The sequence below is a fragment of the Gnatocerus cornutus genome, chromosome 8 (genome assembly GCF_029298725.1).
Source record: "Gnatocerus cornutus isolate USDA-ARS CGAHR chromosome 8, icGnaCorn1.1, whole genome shotgun sequence".
In the NCBI taxonomy this organism is placed as follows: Eukaryota; Metazoa; Arthropoda; class Insecta; order Coleoptera; family Tenebrionidae; genus Gnatocerus; species Gnatocerus cornutus.
Window position 1 is genome coordinate 9860945 of NC_142240.1, and position 19255 is coordinate 9880199.

General features: G+C 35.6%; 1 protein-coding gene across 2 annotated transcripts; it reads right to left on the reverse strand.

Annotated features, from left to right (window-relative positions):
- Positions 1–1015: 1015 nt before the first annotated feature.
- Positions 1016–19014, reverse strand: rdgC (retinal degeneration C). 2 transcript variants are annotated; one of them, XM_088043785.1, is made up of 15 exons: positions 18929–19014; positions 13226–13479; positions 9133–9260; positions 6955–7048; positions 6757–6908; positions 6529–6696; positions 5683–5849; positions 5558–5594; positions 4195–4344; positions 3570–3650; positions 3331–3516; positions 3029–3284; positions 2285–2445; positions 2144–2237; positions 1016–2097 (listed from the first exon to the last, which is right to left on the reverse strand). In XM_088043785.1, the coding sequence occupies exons 2-15, from the start codon at positions 13458–13460 to the stop codon at positions 1673–1675; spliced, it is 2334 nt and encodes a 777-aa protein (XP_087899911.1). In that variant the 5' UTR covers positions 13461–13479; positions 18929–19014; the 3' UTR covers positions 1016–1672. The 2 variants fall into 2 exon arrangements, with proteins under 2 accessions (XP_087899911.1, XP_087899912.1); XM_088043786.1 differs by having other exon boundaries at positions 13226–13495.
- Positions 19015–19255: the final 241 nt, after the last annotated feature.

The following is a 19255-nucleotide window of genomic DNA, read 5'->3' on the forward strand; positions in this document are numbered from 1 at the left end:
GCACAATTATTGTTGATTCTTATAAAGGGGAGGGAAAAAGACTTCTGTGCAATGGAAATGATTGTCTCGGGAAATTTTAACAAATGTGGCGTCTATCAAAAACGAAACATTTTAAATTACCGTAAATCCCCTTCAACACTAATTTAAAACCGATTTTTAATCGCTCTCGCCCTAATGCACTTTTAATGAACAGAATTGCAAAGATTTTAGCGAAATGAGCCGGAAATGAACGTGATTAGACAGAAAGTCAAAATTTGAAAATCAACAAATTTAAATCTACGTCGGAAAGTTTGCAAATTTTCATTGTTTGCTAATTCAAATTATCATGAGAAAATTTTTGTCACTCAAATCAGGGTGACTTTGCGTCTTCATTGCCGATCAAAGAACGCGTTAAATAAACCTGTTTTAAAGCAATAATGTTGAAATTTTCCAAAGTTTTTAATCGCAACTGTTCATGTTCGTTTTTTGGACTAATTGGGATTTTCACGTGATAGTGTCACCAGTTGGTTATTTCCCGTCTTACAAGCGATTGTTAGATGGAAATTTTTGTTACAATTTTGACTGTAAGATAAAAAAAAAATAATTCTGAGAATTTTGCATGCACCACTTGCCTGAAGTGAGTTAATTGACCGACGTGTCTGTGGGTTTTTATTTCAATTTAAAGAAACTTTTTATCACAATATTAATTTTTGTATTGCAGCAGTTTCACGTGTTTTGTAGATGATATTGTTTTTCCGCATGAGGAAACTTAAGTGTTCTCACACACATAAACTTGGTGCGTCAAAGGAATTTTAATTTAGTGCAATAAGAAGTGAAATAAAAACAAACATTCTACTATTGTTGGGTTAAAGGTGATGACAATCAACTCAATTTAATATATTGCAATATTTTGAGAAAACATGTTTATGTGCTTGGTCTAGAAAGATCTCATCAATACGGGTTTAGCATTTATGTACAAACAGGTGCGTATTGACTAAAAAACATTGTAACTTTTAACGTATTTATTAAGCTCAAGATTACATGGCGACGTTTCAACTAAACTGTAAAGACAGGTTACAAAAATGTTTTATATTTTATAGATATGTACTTAAATTAGATCTCTTTTAAATATATTTACATTTATCTACGTAAAGTAACAATATAAAAATAATATCACATTTAGAGAATTCAACCAACGCCAACGGAGGTAAAATAAGTAGACAGACGAGCCACATTTTGTTCGTCTTTTTAACAATAATTGCATAATTTCATGTACAATAAATCCAATATTTGAGATATGCTTTGCTACCCCTACAAATGGCCCCGTAATATCATAAAAGTAAGCACATCTTATTGCATCAGACACTTTCTTAAGTTGAGTTTTCTACACCTCGGCTTTAGGCAAGACCATTTTTACTCATCAAATATCTTTTTAGCGCTCTAGGTATAGAAAACCTTTAAAATTTAAAGAGCCGGACTATTCCGTCCTTGAAAACTAGTTCACTCGCAGGTTTCTCTAGTTGGTTTGTCACCCTGCTGGTTATAGATTCCTGTCTTTGAAAAGTCTGACTCTTTTAAATGCAGCCCGATCCAGGCAACACTTCTTATAAGTGAGCTTGTAAACTACTCTACACCATCAAAACGTTGTCATAAATTGGAAAAAAAGGAACACAAATGGTTACCATCGAAGAACCTAATTCCCAGTTCTACTGCTAAGCACAGGACTTTGCGTTAAGACATTGCGTGTTGTTGGGGAGTTATTGGTATTGTTGCATTCAAGGGAAGACTCTTTGGGAGACTTTGGGGAATTGTTGGCGTGTTCGTTCAACACGACATGTTTCTGGCTAACTGGACTTCCAAGAGGCGAGCCTTGAGCGTTAATTTGCACGTCAGTAGTTTTAGTTGGTGTGGTCGTGGGAGAATCCTCTTTGGTCATTTGGCGGCTTTCTGGATCCACCAATCTAAATGTTTCCAGGAACTCGTTTAAATCAACTAAACCGTCTTTGTTTATATCCATCAACCTGCAGATTTCCACTAGTTGTTCTTGCGTGATTGGGTTAGGCATGTGCTCTTTGATTAAATTGCATGCCTCGGAAAATTCATCCAATGTTATAAAGCCTGTACGAAACAGTTTAGTTTTAGAAATGGCGTTTTGTGGTTTTACCTGAATTATCTTTGTCGATTATCCGGAAAATCGCTTCCAAATTACCTTTGTTACGGTAAAGTGTTTCCACAACGGTGGACGCTCCTTGGACGGACTGAAAAAGAACACTCAACAAAACTTTACGCAGAGAAAAGTAGTTACATTGATTTTGCTGCTGCTGATATTTTCGAAAGTTGAACTATAATTAACTTGCTGAGTTTCTGGGTCCACTGTTACTAATTTTTCTTTGAGCATTCGCCAAGGAAGGCCGAGACTTGTGGCTTTCTCCATGGCAGTGCACCACTCACACACAGTCATGTACCCTGAGAAAAAACAAAATTTTAATCAACCTCGTCTTGTATTAGTTCCGTTTATTAAATTAATTATCCAATTTGCTGCTGAGCTCTAACAATATGAATTACATCAACTCCCAATTACACCAAACCCATTAACTTACACGATTACAAATTACGCGAAACTGCCAAGAATCGATATGTGGTTGATGATGACAATTTCGAAATGACGCGGATTACGTATTTAGACGTGGTTTTTGAATGTGACACTCAAAGTCTCCAGTGAATGCTTTATTTGTTCCAGTGGCGTAGATTCTGGGTCATAGTCTCAGGTGTATTATAATTAGCAAAATGTATTTGCAAAAGTGTGTTGACGCTTTTTACCTTTCTTAATATCGAACGAAAGCTTTTAGAAAAATTAGAAAATTTAATTGGAGTGGCGCATCCACCATTTTGCATTGAAAATTTATGATTTGCTAAACTCGACGGCGCTTAAATTTTCAACTAAACTCATTTTGTAAAGTTTCACTTTTCGAAATGACCACTCTGAATCTGTGTCTACGTCACTGGGATTTCCACGTTCACCCTAATTATCCTCGGCAACCACACTAACCTGTCAGTTCGGGATCGACTTTGACGAACTCCTTCTCCAATTTGGTCCTATTCGCCATTATTTGTCCGTGAAGTTCCCGAATAGCGGAAGCTTCAACCAAACCAATCCTTTGATGAAAGGTTAACCTCTTCGCCCGTCCTGCCGCCGCCATGTATTGGACAAAATGGGTGTCTAACTGAGGCCCCACTAATTTCAAATAGGCCCCTTTATTCGAGCCCAGTTCGTAGTAATTCGATGCTGAGAATATCGTAATCACCTGAATAAAAGAATTGGAGAATTAGTTTCAAACATTTTTCCCTCACCGAGTTATCGTGTATAACTTCGTATCCTTCGGATTTACATTCGTGTGATCTGATGATGTACAACATTCGGTTTTTCTCAAGGAAATTTTTCGTCACGTCTGGTCCGAAATACGTGCCGGCACCCCTCAGAGCGTTCGGAATACACCCATTTCCCACTTGTGGGTCCGACCATAATATATCAAAAACCTGAAATGAAATTGTAAACTGTCGCTATTTCCGAACGTTTGTCGTTGTTGTACCTGTTTCCATTCTACTTTATCGATGAGTTCGGCTCCAGGGGCTGAGCTGTCGTTGATGGGAGGTCGTAACAAAGAAGAATACTGAAAAAGAAACGAGATAAATAACAGCCACTTTTAAGAAAAATGTCGAAATTTGCGAACATGTCACCGACAGCTTCAGTAGCGACGCGCTCGTTCAAGTCATTAGCAACAATTATTTACAATTACATTGCAAATTAAGGTACAAATTATTAAAGCGATCTTGAGATGGAACAAGTTTCAGGTGGTAAAGTAATGGAAATTTATGCATTATTCGCAAAGTCGGATTAAAGCTGCAAATTCCCGTATGAATTTTTCGCAATTAAAACTAGCTCAGTCGGTTCGATAAACATTAGGATTACGTAGATGAAGTTGGATGTGGCGATGGGACCATAATCCTTATAAATCATCGTGGATTGAAGTTTTTAGAGAAAATTTGGAATGTTACATCCACTGTTTTTCCCTCATTGCAAATTTTATTTACGACTTGTTTTTGCGAAGCCTTTCAACGTAATGTAAGATGCGCCTTAAACTCCGTCGAGTGCGTAGATCTTACGCTTTTAAAATTCTGCTTATCGTCATGAAAAATCCTCCAAGTGGCACTCACCTTTCCCCTATCCAAACTTCTTATGAGATCAAGGTCGGTAGTATCAGAGATTCCCCCATGTACAATCAAAACCTTGTTGTTAACGATAGTGCCTAAAGGTAGCCATCTGTACACTCCTTCTATCAACTTGAGTAACTTCTCGGAGTTCCTCTGAAATCAAATTAATGGTGACACTCACTTTGCGCACTTGAAGCGGTTTTCTTTAATTTCCTCAACGGAATTAATTAGATTACTCAATCAAAATCAACGAAAGTTGGGTGAAAAGTAAGTTTCTGTAATTGTAGGCTGTTTACTTTGCGAGAAAAAAGACGAGTTAAGAAAATTTAATCTAATATGGGCGAGAAAATCGATTTTTGTAGGCGGGGTTGGAGGAAGTGTGATGTAGAGAGTAGGTGCGACAGTTTATTCTTCGTTATTTCCGGACGTGTTGCATATATCTTAATTTTTAGGCGAGAACAACATAAACCGGAATCGATTTGTGCCAGTGTTTACAGTGTATACAAGAACATGCTGGGGAAATATTATTTTTACGGAAGGGACGCCGCAAATGCTACAGTTTTCAAAAAGGAAACGTGTTTCCCCTAAATTTCTTTTAATTGCAAACTTTTATTTGATTCGAAAGCCGGATTTTAAGCCCGGAAAGAAGAGCAAACAATGTAAATTTGATAAACCAAAGCAGAAAATCCAAACATTTTATTAATAGTAACAAATTCAAATTTAATTCAAATGACATGCAGTTTCCAACAACCTATAAAAAAGAAAATGAAGAAAACAAAATAAATATAGTTTGAATCACTCAGCGTTATCGAAAAAAAATTCAAATATTTGCTGAAGAATTCTATACTTAATAAATTAAAAGCCGAAAAAAAAACACCTGTAAATAATTCCGTATAGATCAATGCTTGTTGCGCCCGTTCTCAATTGATTTTCCATCCGTAATGACGAATTTTTTCTTCAACTCGCTAACTAATTATCATAATTAGTTCAATTGTAGCTGAATACAGTTACGATAATATCTTTATTTCCATAAAACGAGTTATTTTGGGCATTATTAATGGCACTGTTGCTGGATTATCTGCAATCGGTACTTTGATAAATGCACAAAAAATGGGAGAAACAAGCCATTAGCTTGACATCTTCCAACTCGGATTTGCGTCTTTGGTGATTTTGTGGCAACTCGAAACCGTCATTTCTGACAGTTTTTTCAACGTAAAATGATGGAGAAGCTAGTGACATGGAACGATTCATCATTACGAAATAATATGACACTTCCTAAATTAAAAAGTTCATTGAGGGTTTTATCATGACACGAAAATCAATGTGAGTTTTATGACATAATCGAGGGCGTAAAAATCGTACTTACCCTATATTTGGACTGCATCTCTCTAATAAAGCCATACCTGAAACGTCAATGAAAATCAATCAGCTTACTAAAATACAAATTTAATTAATTTATTGTCATTTCCATATTCTCTGTAGTGTGTTTACCTCGAGTTCATGATATTGTCCTCGTGGTTGCCTCTATTCAGGAAAACACCTCCTGGATATACAAGCATGCAGCATAACAGGACTAGAAGCACTTCTATGCCTCGCTTGCCTCTGTCGACGAAATCTCCATTAAACACGTATGGATTTTCGGGAGATGGGAGCCCGTTCTAAAAACAAGATTATGTGGAAGTAAGCCTATTATCAATTATCATCATTCATTGATTTATCACGTTCCGAACAATGTGATTATAATGGAAACTCGCTGACATTCTCACTGTTTTTCTAAGACTTGTCGACTTCAGGTAGCTCGAGGGATTTTATTAAAGTGAGCGCACGAGCTATGTTGACCTAGTTGTTAACTCTAAGGATTAGACTTTAACGGTTCTGTCATATTTAATTTATGCCGCCGGAGGAAGGCGAAGGAAACGGGGGAAAACAACATGATCGAGGGCGGGAATGCACGGACCACTAGGCAACACGACGGCAAAAAAACGGGAAAAAGTTTTAGCTGCAATGTTTACTTTCTTTATTGTTACTGCGATATTTGACATTTCCATTTGTCTTTATAACTTCAATTGAATCCGAAGTTAAACAAGCTGAAGTCAATTTTTTTCGTGTTTTGCGTCAAAGAAGGAATACGTGATTCCAGTGTCTATCCGGGTTACGCGTCCTGGTTATAAATTTACTTCTTGTCGCCTTTATGTAACTACTTTGTCTGTAACAAAATTATTCCACGTCGCATTCCGCGCACTCCACTTAAAATAGTTAAAGAACTTTGAGAAATTAGAGTAGTTTGAGATAAGGATCGATACTTCATTAACCGCGAATCAAAGCCAGTGCAATTACCTTGTGGAAGATAACTAGAAGGTCATCGAGTTTCCCGTGAAGATCGCCGCACACTGTTATCTGCTTAGATATCGCGGTGGAGGCGAGATTCAAGTTTGGTAATCTCTTCAGCTTAATAATGGATTCTTTCAGAATCTCAGCGACGTAACGGGGATGAAGTCGGTAGTGCTGTGAAAGTAATAATAAAGACGCACTCTTATTAACGCTGAAAGAGTGGTTAAGTCTCACCCTCCTTCGCCTATAAAGTTCTATCAGCTTCTTCAGTTGCTCTTCATCCATTGGAAATTCTAATTTAAATTTGTGGTCCCTTTCGCTGCTATCAACGAGTTCATCCTCACAATCGTCCGACTCGTCCTCGAATTTCATATTATCAAGGTCCTCTTCAAAGAAACATTTATTTTTGTTTAATTACTTTACCTAACTCACCTATCGAAGAATTCCTAGATGTCGTGGAAGACTCAGACGTTCGATTTGTCGTGTTTGGAATGTGCGTAAGCAAAGCGTTGAAGAAGTTGTAAAGCTAGAACGAAACAGTTTTTTACCCCACCTTGTGCTAACGAGCAAATTATGCTGTGTTTTCTTTGTGAATGCTGTTCTTGAGACATTAAAGGTGACAAGATACGGGCCTGCTTACGGTAAATACTGGCGCATTCGCCTTTATAATTAACATCGATCGTTATGCAGTGAATACAATAACTACAAGCATTGCACAATGTTGAACCGAGCAATTTAAAATCACTTCAAAATTGCGCTAGTTTTAAAGCAAAGAGCTAGGAAACTAATAAAGCTTTGTTTTTGTCATGAAAAAAATGGTGGATGCGCCGGGAATTATTGATATTGCTCTGACATTTCGAAAACGCTTAATTATATCACAACTCTAATGGCTTTTGTGTGTAAATGTTATCGTTCAAAACTAAATAGGTGTACGTATTTATTCAGTAAATTGCGGCACCGATTTTGAAGTCTGATTTAATGAGGATTGTTCTTCGTTTTTGTAACTACATTTTTGTATTTTTAGTTGAAGGTTTCTCTCTTTCATAACAATAAACGTAACACAGTGAAATGCACACTCCAATTAAGTGATCTATTTTTGAACATGTGGGTGTACGACATCCACCTAAACCGATGTTTTCGCTCGAATCCTTTAAAATCTTTGAAATCGCGCCTACATGAAAGCACTACATAAAGCGGAATTTTATTCGAACATAAAGCTCGTCTATAACAATGAGTTCTTTGATAATAACGCTGAAAATTACATCGACCTATAAAAACTCACACCATCACACTTTCAAGTTTTACATTATGGCAGAACTTTTCTTCAACATCATTGTAATTTCATGCAACAAAAGTGAAACATGCTTTATCAACGTCATTCTAATCTGATTCTCACCGGTTTCGTCCCGTTTACACGACACTGAACATCGTTGAAAACAACAATAAAGTGATTAACTATTGCGAGAAAAATTTCAGTCCGGCCCTGTTTGGTCGATACAAAGCGGGTTATTGGAAATGATGCATCTTAAGTTGTCTCGAGACAATTAGGGTTTTGTAATCTAAGCCATTTCACCCAAATCCTCTGTTTTTGTGTACGAGAGCTTATTTTAATAAATGTCGTTCTTGGAAGTGCATCTGCTATTTTCGCTGGAGTTATTATAGCAGTTATTTAGTCTTAATGAAAATTCATGTAAAATTATTCCGGGAGTTAATTAAGTTTCGACTGGACTTTGATTCGAAAATCTATTGAGGGAGTTCTGGAGATAGTTGACATGTTAGTGCCAAAATGTGGATTATTCAGCTGACAATCTCTATTCGTGCTCAATAGCTTTAGATTTCCAGGTACACAAATACAAAGCTTCATAAAGCAGAGCCCACGAAACACAATGTCAGCTCACATCTACTTAATTACACAAAGGCTCTAATTATCATTTTTAAAACAAACTCGAACTATCGCGTTACTCTTAATGCTTTCACTTTTTATTATTTTTATTCCAGTCCTTTGTAAACTTTCAGAGAGGCTACATATTAAAGGGAAAACTTGCTATGAATTATGTAATGTAATCAGACTTGTGTCTGCGGACGGACAAAAGACATTACACTGACAAAATGAAGCAAATATTAAATTTGTTCCTTGGCTTTGCGAAAAAAAGGTCGACCTCCATGGAATTCTTACAACGAGAAATACAAGAATTCCTTTGGGCAAAAAGTTTAATAATTTTGGTTAGACGTTTGCTCTGATGCATCAACGAATATAAAATGAAATGCTTGTTGATGCAAAAATGGTGGATACGCCGGGGCATTAAGCCCTTCAAACTTGCACTATTTTATTATTTTTATTTAGTTAAGTACAAATACATAATTTTTTTCATCGCGCATTTTTATCTCCAACATCAAAGAGCACTAATCTGAAAACCCGTCGAAAATCTATCGCTGAAAAGCGACGCCCTAATACGTTTAGAGTCCATTGAACGTAATTGGAGACTCGACTTAAACCCGAATTGGTTTTGCTGCTATCCCATTCCATAATTTTTCTTCGGATAAAAATCCCCAATTGTGTCTTATATTTTTTATTTTCTCCAGAGACAATACAATTTCGTTCGTACTTACTTTGACTTGATCCTGCTCCCCTGCATATTCTATACTCTGAAATATCGTCCAAGTATATCGCCTTCGAACTTCTAGTCGTGCCATGTACCGCCTGTACCATTTTTGTATTAAAAGTGTCGCTTTTATGGCTGAAATAAAAAGTACAATTACAACAAAAAAATAATAAAATTGGACAGACGGAAAATAGTCACGATTTATCATTTTTGGGGCAAAACAACGTCAACCGCAACAAATTTGATGGCGGTATAATCCCCGATTTTACACAATAAAACAATGGATTTTATCAGAGGCGTAATCTCACTCCGGAATTCTCTTCCAGCGAATATTGCAATTGCTGATGTGAGCGTTTTTATTTTATTTAGGCCCCAGTGAGGCTTTAAATTTGATGGAAATGTAAATTTCGCAATTATGTCTACTTTAATTTCATTAAAAATAATGGCTTGCGTGATCTTTCTGAAATAAATTGGACGGTGTTGCAGTTCGTTCTAATTTTGATCCTAATATTGTTACGATGAATTTTTATCTTAGTTTGATTATTATATATTGATTTTTCTTCACGCATTGTACCCGAATTGTAATTTACGATATGTGACATGGGCTTAATTAAATTTAGCTAGTCTGCGACCTCTGCCCTTTCGCTTTGGTTCAAGGCTTTTTTAGTTACCGCCACTATGTAAAAATTGCGTGCACTCAATGAAAATCTTAGATGTTTATCGTGGTCAAACTTGCGTTGTTTCTCTTAATTTATATAAATGGCGTGTCTGCGGAAGCAAAACTTCGTTTCTTTACAGAGCTCTTCATTTTTATTTTACGTCTTCGTTCGTCTTGATTGCTGTAGCGCTCGCTTGGGAGAATTTTATAGGAAATTATACAAAGAAATAAAATTACGAATGTTTGTCAGAGACTTGCAGAAAAATGTCAAATCGGGAAATGTTATGTTAGTTAGATGTAAAATTACCAGCATTGTGCTTTTCTTGTGGTTCGAGGGATTGGGAGGGTGTTCAAAGACATTGCCGACATGGGAATTTACAAGAGGACGAGATAAATAGAAAGGAAAAATGATAAGAAACGGATTGGGTGCAGGGATTCGAGGACATGATGTGGAATAAGATGAAACAATAACAGTTCTGGGGGGTTTCAAGGATAATCGGGTCACTGATCTTTTTTGCGGCATTTGCCGGGAGTCCCACAGTTGAAATTGAAACGAAAATGAGACGATTTTTCGTAACAATTTCGACACCACATGTTAGCTCCATTTTTTTACATTTTCAAGTTTTAAACTTTTAAAGCAGCGGGAATTTTAGAGTGGTGCTTTTCTCGCTGAGCACATAAAGCCAAGAACACAAAATGTTTGTTGTTTCCAGACGCTCCCGAAGAAAAGTAAACGAAGCTTCATCTCAGTAGTGATTGTCGATTCTGTCTCCTTCATTTTGTTTAATCTAATTGTAGTTTTGGAAGGAACGTTCCAAATTTCAATTTGGCTTCAATTTCAACGCAATAAAATGTAGACAAAGAGACGCCCAAAGTGGGCACTTGGAATCGCAATTTGACCCGGTGAAACGCAATTTTTGTGCTTGTAAAAATTATGGTTCCACTTAAATTACTTTTTCATTCTCATAAATGATGATGGCGCAGTTGTGGTTTGGGGAATAGTAGGAAACAATTTCTTAATGGGAAAGCTCACTTAGAGTGGAAACGTTTCTTGGACCAAACATAAACACATTCTCCCTTCGTACATTTTCATAATTTTATCGACGTCAAAGAAATGACATTTTAGCCCCGATTAAAATTGGATGAGACCCAGAATTCGATCAACTCGTACTTTGAATGTTTGGAGCAGAAAAATCGAGCTGTGAAATATTGCATTTCAACTCGGTAATCGGATTTAGTATCGAATTGCAAGAAGTTATATTTGAGAGATTAAAAATTCAGCTCCGGTTTTCAATTTTTGAATGAAAATGGAACGTTTTAGAAACTCGAAATGACAAAACAGATTTAATTAAAAAACTTTTGATTGTAATTCCTAGAGTTAAATTGATATGGAAATAAGCCCGGTCAAAATATTTACAAGTCAATTTTACTCAAATAATTATTACGAAAAGTTCGCGTTATGTAGATTGAAAAGATTACGTTTTATCTGATTTGCGTCGTCAAACTCGTCGAGGATTTTTAAAGTGTAACGAGTTTCAACAGTTTTTTCCTAACTAAACGAGGCGACTTTTTCATTTAATTGGACTTTGCGTCTTCAAGTCACGCGTTCTGATTACGGATAACTCCATAATTCACTTTTCTAGACTAATTTGAGCGATTTTCCGCTTCCGTTTACGGTTTACTTGAATTTCAGGGATGAATGAACACGCTCTTTTAGGCACCTTTTCTCAGTCATGTTATTTATAATCATATTTTGTTATTCCAAAGCAGAAAAAATATTATCACCAGCTACGATTAGTCACAAAACCAAACAAGTACGGCACTGATTTTGGTATGATAAGTTGGCGCTGCGGGACATTTACTCGTCCACTTTTTCCAGGGTTGGCTTCACTGAACTCATAAAAATGATTAATAGTAACGGGAGGAGACTAGTCATTAGTTGTTGGGGCTCCAAACATTAAGAAGTTTGATATATCGTCTGAAAGTTACATCTCCATTAAGGAAATTCTGTTCAAAAGATGACGCTAAAATCGAAAACATTACAAATTATTTTGGTATACCATAATTGAATAATGTTATGCAAGAGAGATCCAATTCACAAAAAAATTTAATGGACTGCTAAGCCTCATATGAACCTAAAATTCTTAAAGCTATAATAGTCTAACTGAGTGGATTCTTAGCAACAAAAAAACGGAAATGGCGTAAACCGCATCTTTTTATCTTCAGCTTCAAATTTTCCTTCTGACGACAACTCAAAACTTCAGGCGTTTCTAATTCGGTTATTTGTAGGCGTAAGTTAAAAATTCGCACACTTTTGGATCTTGGGTAAAATTCTGCGTTAAATGAGCTCATAACTTTAGTTTGCTTTACAAATAAACGAGATAAGTTTTTATGGGTGTTTTTGAGGTAATTTTTAGGAATCTTTTTTGGAGCAAAAAACAACTTTTAAAACTTTTAAAATTAGAGCAACTTTGATCTATCAACATGCCAAATTTCAAATCGGTAAGTCAAATACTTTACAAGTAGCGGTCAAACAATCAAAAATTCAAAATTTTTATTGTATGAATCGAATTTTGTCTTTCCGAAAAAATGGACCATCGAATTTTGAATATCTGTAAAGAAATTCTAATTAACAAAAGTGTGAGAAAAACGATGCCGAAGATCGCATCTTTTTATCTGTCGTAGTTCAGGAGATATAGAACACTAAATATTCCGGAGCTTCAAAATGTTTGCTCTCCGAGAACAACCCTAAACTTCAAACGGTTCTAATTCGGTTATTTGTAACGTACGTTTAAAATTCGCACAGTTTTGATTTTTGCGAGAAATCTTGCGTTAAATAAGTAAATGCCAATAACTTGAGTTTGCTTCATAAATAAACGAGATATTGACCGAATTAAGTTTTCAAAGCGTCTTTTTAGGATTATTTTTAACGAGCGTTTTCGGAGCGAAAACGACGTTAAATTCCATTTCCATCGAAAGAGCAGCTAGACATTTATCAACTCGTCAAATCTCAGCTCGGTAGGTTCAATAGTTTATAAGTGGCAGTCAAGTAACCAAAAGTTATTATTATTAATATTTTAGAATGGATTCCAGATAAGAAAACGCTAGAAAAACGATGTCGAAGACCGAATCTTTCTACGTACCTTAGTTTCGAAAATATGGAGCATTAAAAATTTCGAATCTAAAAATTTACTATAAGTAATGAAACTTTTATTGTTTCTAATTTAGTTATTTGTTGCGTCCGTAAAAAATTAGCAAAATTTTAAATTGTGTGTAAAATTGTGCGTAAAATGAGTACCATTTATTATTTAAATAATTGAGATATCGATCGCAATAGATTTCCATGCAAATTTTTTCGAAAAAATAAAATTTTTTGGATTCAGGATAAAATTTCCCTTAAATTTGGCTCGAATCTGTCTATTATATTGATATCTGCACTTACTGCGCTCTATTTTTGTCATGCTCATATCGTCCTTCTTGAGACAGCACAAAATCTTCTTCGGAATCATGTGACTGAAGCATTTCGACTTGGTCTTCTTCGCACTGGTCCTTAATGGGCGCTCGCTTTTTTGTATCTCAATTTCTATAGATCTTGAGCTGGACGTTTCTTCTTCATAGGCCGTGCTCCTTCGGCGGTGTCGGATACAGCTGCATTGCTTCGAAATGGAGGCACCCATATCACAAGTATTTTAGGTCCTGAAACCACAATTTACTAATTTTATTGGTTTTTGTGCTTTACCAATTACAATGGTAATTTTCAAATTACATACACGCCAACGCGAGGTTTAATTTGAATTTTAATTAAAAATTGTTAGCAACAATCCCAAGATAGCGTTCGTAAAGAACAATTAAGCTGGAAAATCAATCCAACAATGTTGAAGCCGGCGAAGGATAATAAAACCTAACAAAATTTATACATTTTGTTGCCGTAATATATTTTATATTCTCTTGAGGGAAGCGGTCGCTTTGCCCTTTTAACAACGTCGCTTCTATTGTAGTGAAATATTTTGTTAATCTTTTCCACATATTTTCCTTTGAAGGGTTTATTTGCCGAAAACGCGGTAATTTATGCATTTTTTCTATGGCTATTAAGACAAGATTAATTGCAGTGGGGTTAACACTTTACCCTTGATTGTATCCGTTTGGAGGGCATTAAACAATCGCTTTTTCAACAATAAAAAATTATTGCAGGCGGATGAAACCGAGAGGGATTTTAGGGAATTAGCGCAGCGATAAAATGTTATGTTTCAATTAACGATGCCGAAGTGACAGTTTATGTAATTTTGGAATGGAGTTTCCAGATTTCAGGTTTAATTCATTGTCAGCTCGATGATATAAACTGAAAGAAAGTGGCGGTGTTGGTTTCAAATGCGACGGAATTACAAAATCAATTTTTTACCGTAATTACACTTGAATAGAAGAAAATACAAAAATCAATGATGAAGTTCAAGTTTTATGAGAGCTTCGATAAAATCAATTATTACAAACTAACTTATCATGTAGTGCAAGCAGCAACAAATTTCTCATAGTCCTGAATTTTGCAGTTTCAGCATTATTATTTTTCATAGCAGACAATAAAACCTGCAATATTAAGATAACTGCTTTTCCATAAAGTTAAAAATCCATTCCGGACTGTAAAATGAATCTCATTTAACAGTAAGAAGTCCGGTTTTATGAGAGCGACTAAAATCAATCCAATTCCGAGTCGGAAACATCTGGATTATTATTTATCAATCATCTCATTTCGCCACATAAAATTTTAATGTTTTAATACCGCAATAAACGTTGTATTACGATACTCCGAGTTTTCGATGTATGTAAATTTGCTCATAACCCAGCCCTTCGATCTATTTTTAATCCCGAATCGGGGAAAGGGCTATAATCCGCTGACCCTTTGGTCATAAATCTAATAAAAAATGTTTACTGAGTTCAACATAAAACTACTCTCATTAGGCGAATTTACACAAAATCTTGATTTGATCCGGAATTGCAATAGCTTGAAAGTAATTTCACAAGTTTGTAAACCGCGGTTCCGCCCAAATCTCTCTATGATCCTCTTCAACTTACATCGAAATTAATTCGCCAGTCTTAATGAAGCTTCGTTCTACATTTAGTGGCGAAAGCCCTTTGGTATTCCACTTCATTCTTAGTCCTCGTTGGATTTATCGCCCAGTTATGTGCTTCAAATTTCAATTCTTTCAAGATTATACCATCAATGATTGATTGATCTTTGTTAAAGACATAATTTGCAAATGTTCGTTTAACACATTCATCACTCATCGAGCTCTAATTTCATTACAAACTTGTGATGCCGCAGTCAAATTTTCGAATTTACCATCTCATATCAATCAATTTTCTCGTGTACAGAGGCGGGGCAAAGTTTACGACTTATGTAAATATGCAAACATTGCGAGAATACGCTTGGAAATTTTAAGCTATGCGTTTAGCTTAATGAATTAATGTAGCGTGTGCTTTAAAAATTCGCATAATTAAAATTAGAAACACGTTTATGGATGGTTGTGTTTCTAATTAATTATTTCAGGAAAAATACTCGAATTAAGAGCGACAGTTAATTCGATAGGCGTACCAAGTAAATTGTAAATTCTTGTGGGATTAAAGAAGCTTCTTGAGAGAGGAGTTTATTTTGAGTGTCGGAGTGTTTTTGCAAAACGGTGAATATCGATCTGATTCATTGAAAATGCCAGATGGAAGCTGTGGGATAATTTTCATTCATGGGAGAAGGACAAAAATAGAATAAAAAAGCTGCAGCTTTCTAGTTATTTTACGATACGAAAATAAGATCGTATTTTAAAGATTTTTCTACATTGGGAAAATCAGTTCTTAGGACTCTTTTATACGGAAGAGTTCATTCACGGAAATGGATCTCCTGTCGCAAGTTTTTTTGCTCCAAAATATGCAACAGTTCTATTTATGTTGCTTCCTTTCGATACTCTGCATTGCTGAGATTTTTGCTTTCAAAATCCATAATATTCGCTCAAGCTCAAAATCAAAATTACCACACATTTCCTCTAGCATTCCTTGCCAGATGGTCGCAATCCTCCCGAGTATCCACAAAATATCTTGAGCAAACATCCTGTTAACCATCCCGATGTATCCAATGGGATATTCAAATGAGTCCATTACAAGGAAGAACACTCAAGCATCTTCATTGAATCGCACCGTCTTTAAAGAACTTGACATTAATGCCAACTTTAAAAATAAAAAACTTGCATTTTTGATGGAAGTATTATCGATTACTTTCGTAAAGGCAGAATACATAAATTTTGCGACGATTTCGCTATTCTCGTCACGTCCATAACTCTGTTACATATACAGGGTGTCATTGTGAAACGAATAAACCTATTAAAGAAGCGACATTCATTTCTGTTCAAACTAAAATAACTGCGTCAAACTCGAGTTTAGTTTTAACATAAACAGTGCTGACAACTTGACGGCGTACGTACCAATGAGTTTGTACACAAATAATTCGGTTTTGTATCTTCGTTTCCGGTGCATCTCCGGATTTACATGTTCAGAACAAATTGTTTTTATCATGAAAACATTTTTCGTGAAACTTTAAACGTTTAGTAGATTAATTAACTCTCTTTTTAAACAGGCAATCAAACGTTTTTAGACGGGACGAAAATCGCATTTTCGTTATCAAAGAGTTTTTTCGCTACACAAACTGCACAATTAAGCTGAATTTGTAAAGCTCACGTTGCGTTCGCTTTATTGAAATTAAATATAAATTCACCTGCTGCTGGCTGATCCCAACACTATAGATTAATATCATTTATGGGTTCATAAATAACGGTTTTTATTAATGGCACAGAAAAATGAGCGCGTGCCGTAAAATTATTATAATCCCGGAATTGAATTTTGCTCTAAACTCCTGCTCTTTCGGAAACAGTTCTAAATTACCATCACGACATCAAATGGTAGGTTCATTTTATTAGGGTCGTGGACGTTTTACTAAAGAATCCTCCTCATTTCAATTCGAAATTACCACTGTTATTATCCCAAACGTGCCACAAAGAAAATGCCAAGAAGGACTCTTTGTAATTAATCACTAATATTAAAGCAAAAATCATTCAAAGCACGTTGTCTTGTTTGCGATCGATAGTTTCTGCAGCGATATTGTTTAAGGATCACCGAATTTGATTAATTCTACTGCCATTGAAAGAGGAAGGAAGTTCTTTGGTATGGAAAAAAGCAGCGATCCGCGTCGGATTCTTAAAACCACTTTAGGAGAAAATTCTGATTTGAGCCAAAATAGCATTTCACCTGTTAATTGATTCGTCGACAGTGAACTGCAATAAGTAAATTAACATGACTTGCGATTATTTCTAATTGAATTTCGCGATTAATTGCACAGACGTATCGGGACATGTTTTAAAGCTTTCACAAGAAAATGGTTTGTGTTCAGGCACTACGTACACAAGTTCGCGGTTTGAGTGAAAAATTGGTGACAGTTCTTCGAGCCGTTTTTATTAGTCTTCAGGTTACATTATACTTATTAAATTAAAATAGAGTAAGATAAATGAAAGCGACTTCAACAAGAGATAAACATTGAAAATTTACATTTTGAGCCCTTCAAACGCATCTAATTCAGTTATTTGTTATTCTAGAGAAATTTTAAAAGGAGATTTAGATTTGATGTGAAATTCGGTGTGGCATTACAGAACATTTGTTCTGGAAATAAATGAGAAATCATTTCAGTTCACAGTTCATTTCCGTCGATTTTTTTTGTTGGCAAATTTTATACCGAAATGTGAAATATTTCATTTTTATCTTTTGATTCCGATCCCATTACTTTATAAGAGTAATCTCGGAAGTTTGACCAGAGAGTTGGTGTTCATTTTTCTCCTTTTTCTATAGTCAAACACAGTTCTTTTCTCGACTCCGGCGTCGAGACATTGTAAAGAGACTCTTTTTACACTTTTCGTTTAAAATCGCGTTTGTGTAAAAATAAAGTTTATTTTACTTTGTCGGCAATTTTACTGCAGTCCTTGTAGTTTATTCTAACGCAAGAGGTTTGTTGTTGGTAGCCAACTTTTGAAGTGTATTTTTTATTTTTAAACCCAAACTTTTAATTAATTGGTCAAGTGAAATAAGGGAATAAAGACTTCAATTTTAAAATATGCAATATCCTCTGGGTAATAAATTTCTCTTTCAACGATTTTCCCGAATTCTTCGCAGTTTCTTAAAATACCAAATCCATGTTTACTCTCGCTTTAAACATTTCGAGCCGAAGATGAGGTTCTGTTTTTTCTTATACTTGAATTGGAATGTGCAATTTGATCGTAGCCATCAATCTTATTGAGTAAACCATTGAGTGTATCGACCCTTTCACCCTTTGAAAGTTGTACTCTTCGCGGACCATTTCCGCTCAAGCGATTAATTTTGAAAATTTAATGCATTAGCATATCGAAATTTACGCCTCTTTCCATCAGCGACAAACTATATTGTAGCTAAACCACAACGGCGAACAAAGCTGGTTATACTAAACCAAACCAAGCGAACTGCTGAAATTTAGACAGTTAAATAATATCATCCAGGAAACGAAGCGTGGGCGCGTGTATCTCTTAATTAATAGTTTTTGGAAGCTAGCTTTTTACATTGTTCGGATTTACCCATGCGCAAAATCAGGCTTTCTCCTTATTACGACTGCAGGATAATTTATATAGCGGTGCTATAAAATCCTCGTTAAGGCAAAAACCAAATGTGATTTGGAAACTTCGAAAGACTTGGAATTTGAAATGCTAAAGATTTCCCTCAAGTTTTCACGCGTTGATTACATCCAACCCAATCGATATCGATAACTAAGATAAAAACCAAATAGATTAATATCGCGCTTAATCATTACAAAAACTTTCAGAGCCCTATAATTGAGGATTCTAATCCAAATTAAATATTATCTCAATAATAATTATGTTTTCTTAATCAATACCCGCAGTGCTCTTCGCAGGTGCGAATTAGCCATCACTAAAATTTCGTCTTTCTAAAATTAACAAACAGCTGATTGTGTTATTTTTAAATCCGACAAAATTGATCCGCTTGGATGTTTAGAATTAGGTTAGTCCGAAATTCTACTTTTCAAGTAAAGAAGAATTGAAGCGAAAAATGAAGAAACTCAGGAGCTTACCATATCAACTCCTTTATAAAAACCCGTCACACGACGTCTTAAAATAATAATTCCGCGATGATGTGGTCTCTCGAAAACACCGACGCTGACTGACGCGCGGCGTCGTGACGTTTACTAACTTTTAAAGCTTCCGTTCGAGCGCAAGCGTTCAGGTATTTCGAATTTCCGAATTCTGGTGCACGCATTTTGCAGCAGTGCGTGCGTTTTGACGAAGATTATGCGTTGGTCACGCTTGAAAAGACGCCAAATTTGGTTTAATTTTTTCCGGTTTAGTCTCAATTGATGAAAAGCTCGATTAATCTATTTTATTTTTATAGATAATCAAAT